Here is a 3,664-nt window from a genome sequence, read left to right as displayed (position 1 = left end):
TATAAACAATGATTATTAACTATGAACCAGGCAATAACTGCATATCAGTTATTAGTCAAAATAGCCAAAATCTCCGTAACTCCGTTGCAATCCTTTGATTTTTCGTTGAAAGGTACACTTTAACCTACCACACAAGGATACATGGGCTCGGCTTTGTTCTTGAAACTTCACAATATGTGGCTCTTCCGTTTTTTCTGTACTTTGGTATCGCTTGCTGCACTATCTTTATATTCGAATAAACGAAGAACATTCGGTATTCGAATAACCAGAGAGCTTTCTTATATTATGTCAGAGGCGTGAAAAGGAAAAATACGAAAAAGGAATGGAAATTTTGCAATACAGAAAAAGGTAAATCTGTACCATTTTGCAAGCTGGATTTAGTCATTTCATTGTACGTATTCTTAGGTGTAATTCTATTTCAATTTTGGTTTCTATGGAAAGCCCAAACTTTTCTTTTGGATTTTTATATATGTTGCTCATTTTGTTTTAAGTGCGAACAGCGAATCAAAGTCGAGATGGAGCTCGAGAGTGGAAGGCTTGAGCGTTTTCCTTGTGTTTTGTCTCCTCCCCGCCTCGCTTATTGCCCAAGCCCACACAAATTTTATCTTCAACCAATTCAATGCGTCGACCCTCGAATTGTATGGTAATGCTTCTTTCCATTCCGAGGCCATCTCCCTTAATGGTCGATTCGAATTCAGTATGGGCCGAGCTTTCTATCGACATCCTGTGCGTATGAAAGATTCCGGCTCTCTGAATTCTACTTTCTCTTTCAGCACAACTTTTGTGTTCAGCATTGTTCCTTCTTTATCTTCACAATCTGGGTTCGGACTGGCGTTTATCATGACGCCCTACAAATCTCCGAAGGGATTTTTACCAGGTCAGTACCTTGGCTTGATTAGCAATTTATCAGTTATGGGAAAGGCCTCTAGTCATCTGTTTGCAGTTGAGTTCGACACATCAAAGAACTCTGAATTTGCGGATATCGACGACAATCATGTTGGTGTGGATCTCAACAACCTCATATCTGTAGAGTCTAAGCCTGCGGGCTACTGGATTAACAACAGTCAGTTCCAGGAATTAGATCTCAAAAGCGGACAGAATGTTCAGGCTTGGATTGATTATGACAATCTTCACAAGGAGCTCAAAGTCAGCATTGCGGAGGGTGGTCTTGATCGCCCACAGAAACCGCTGTTATACATGAAAAATATATCACTCATCAACATTCTACAAGAAGAAATGTACGTTGGTTTCTCAGCAGCTACGGGAATGATTTATGAAGAGAATTACATCCTTGCCTGGAGTTTTTCTACAAACGGAATCTCCCCGTACCTGAATACATCTAATCTTCCATCCTTTGTACACAGAAAATCCAAGAGCTTAAACTCCAGACTGATAGTTGGCATTAGCTCAGCTTGCGGTGTCCTTCTCCTGGTGGTGGTGGGAGCATCATTTGTGCGGCTGAAGAGAAAGCAGTACAAACAAGCTATCGAAGAATGGGAGATGGAGTATTGGCCTCACAGGTTTAAGTACAAAGACGTAAATATTGCAACCAAGGGCTTCCAAGAGGAAGAACTTTTAGGATCCGGAGGCTTCAGTCGGGTATACAGAGGAGTTCTTCCCAGAAACAGCCTTCAAGTAGCGGTGAAATGCATTCTTAGAGAAACCGATGATGGAGTGAAGGAATTCTTAGCAGAAATCTCTAGTCTTGGTCGCCTTCAACATCGAAATCTTGTGCAGATCAGAGGCTTCTGCAGGCGAGAAAAGCAGCTATTCATTGTGTATGACTACATGCCAAATGGAAGTCTGGACAAGATGATATTTGGAAACCCAAAGAAGATGCTTGACTGGGATCACAGGTACAGAATCCTCAGAGATGTCGCTGCAGGTTTGTTGTATCTTCACGAAGAGTGGGAACAATGCGTAGTGCACAGAGACATTAAGTCCAGCAATGTTTTGCTGGACTCAGAGCTGAATGGAAAGCTGGGAGATTTTGGGCTTGCTCGTCTGTACGAGCATAACGAAAACTCACACACTACTCATGTGGTTGGAACACTGGGGTACATCGCACCGGAGTTCGTTGAGACAGGAAAGGCCAGCCCCGCCACAGATGTGTTCAGTTTTGGTATTCTTATGTTGGAGGTTGCATGCGGAAGGAGACCTGTGGATTTATCCCTCCAGTCTGAAAAAATAGTCATGGTGGACTGGGTGAGAGAGCTCCATAGCACAAGCAGTCTGATGGATGCAGCCGACCCAAAACTTGGTGGGCAATATGTTGAAAGTGAGATGGAGAGAATGCTGAAACTAGGGCTGATCTGTTCCAATCCTCAGCCAGAAGGCAGGCTTGGCATGAGACAAGTCCTCCAAATACTTGAAGAAGAAGCTCCACTACCAGGTTTTGTCTCTCCGTTTTATTTGGATGAGAGCCCAGTCAGCAGTTCTTGGAAATCTCTTCCATATTCCAGTCGAGGTACAGACGCTTCCATTTCTATGTCAAACTCTCTTTCTGGTGGTGTCACTGCATAAGATCGATCTGTGTGTGGCTTCTTGGTGCTATTGTAACCATATTGTTAGTTTGGAATACTGACGGATCCAAGTATTTGCACAGCACCCGTAATTACTGTTCAGTAAGCTTTTAACGTTCGCATTTATTTAATTAGAATTTCTTACTTGTATAGCAGTTCTCGGTTCAGTATATCAGTAAAATGTCATATATTTAATATCATTAATAAGTTTAGGTTCAACGAAGTAGATCATTTATCTTTTTATTCACGTTGAAAATAATGTGTGTAAAAATCAACATTTTCTTTTATCTGTTTTCTAAATTATACATTAAACATTATTAAATAAAATTTTAATTTTATTAATTACTATATTATTATATAGAAAGAATAGTGATTTTATATTAATGTACATATTATTTCATTAAATTAATCAATGATCAAATAGAATTAAAAAATCAAACAGCAATCTTGCATTATTCACTTGATTTTATATTATAAATAATTGTCAAAATGTCATATACCTTTCTTTCTCACTGATTTATGTTGAAAATAGAAAGTGTTGATACCAAACTTTTCTTTAATTTTTTATAAACTACATATCTTATGCAATTAAGTCTTTGATTCAAATTTCAACTATAGTAATGGATTGGATGATATGAGTAAAATGAATTATATGAACCAATTTTGAATTGTAGTAATGGTTTGTATGATATGAGAACTATTATATATAACACCATACTAATCATTTTCTATAATGAGTAGGAAAAATAGATTAATATGAAAATAAATTATTATGCATTTACTAATATAAAGCATTAAATAAATAAAGTGAGTTACATCAATAATGACATTTTTATGTATCAAATTAAATATATAAATGGAGTCTTGAAGATATTATAAATGTCGAATATAAATCAATAGGAACATCAATTACAATAGGAGAAAAATTGAAAAAAATTGATAGTGTGGATGATATAAATCTAACATTTCATAAAGGATTGATTAGACATTTGATGTATTTGATATCTAGAAGGCTTGACATAATGTATGTTGTGAATTTAAACTTGAAATTCATGGAAACACCAAGTGGTATACATCTACAACAAAAAATAGAATCTTACGATATTTCAATGGAACAATAAATTGACAACATTTAATAAGCT

At 37.1% G+C, this 3,664-nt stretch overlaps 1 protein-coding gene across 1 annotated transcript; it reads left to right on the top strand.

Annotated features, from left to right (window-relative positions):
* The first annotated feature begins 218 nt into the window (after window positions 1-218).
* LOC131032625 (L-type lectin-domain containing receptor kinase SIT2-like) lies at window positions 219-2,605 on the top strand. Its single transcript, XM_057963641.2, has 2 exons — window positions 219-348; window positions 501-2,605. Exons 1-2 carry the CDS (start codon window positions 323-325, stop codon window positions 2,521-2,523), a joined length of 2,049 nt encoding a protein of 682 aa, XP_057819624.1. The 5' UTR covers window positions 219-322; the 3' UTR covers window positions 2,524-2,605.
* The last annotated feature ends 1,059 nt before the right edge of the window (window positions 2,606-3,664 follow it).

This window comes from Cryptomeria japonica, chromosome 7 (assembly GCF_030272615.1).
Source record: "Cryptomeria japonica chromosome 7, Sugi_1.0, whole genome shotgun sequence".
Lineage (NCBI taxonomy): Eukaryota > Viridiplantae > Streptophyta > Pinopsida > Cupressales > Cupressaceae > Cryptomeria > Cryptomeria japonica.
This window is presented reverse-complemented; position numbering and strand designations above follow the sequence as displayed.

Excerpts from the sequence above, each read along its gene's own strand:
- LOC131032625 (XM_057963641.2), top strand. The coding sequence starts at position 323 with ATGGAAATTTTGCAATACAGAAAAAG. Across the intron at positions 349-500 it reads ATTTTGCAATACAGAAAAAG|CGAATCAAAGTCGAGATGGA; the intron begins GTAAATCTGTAC and ends AAGTGCGAACAG.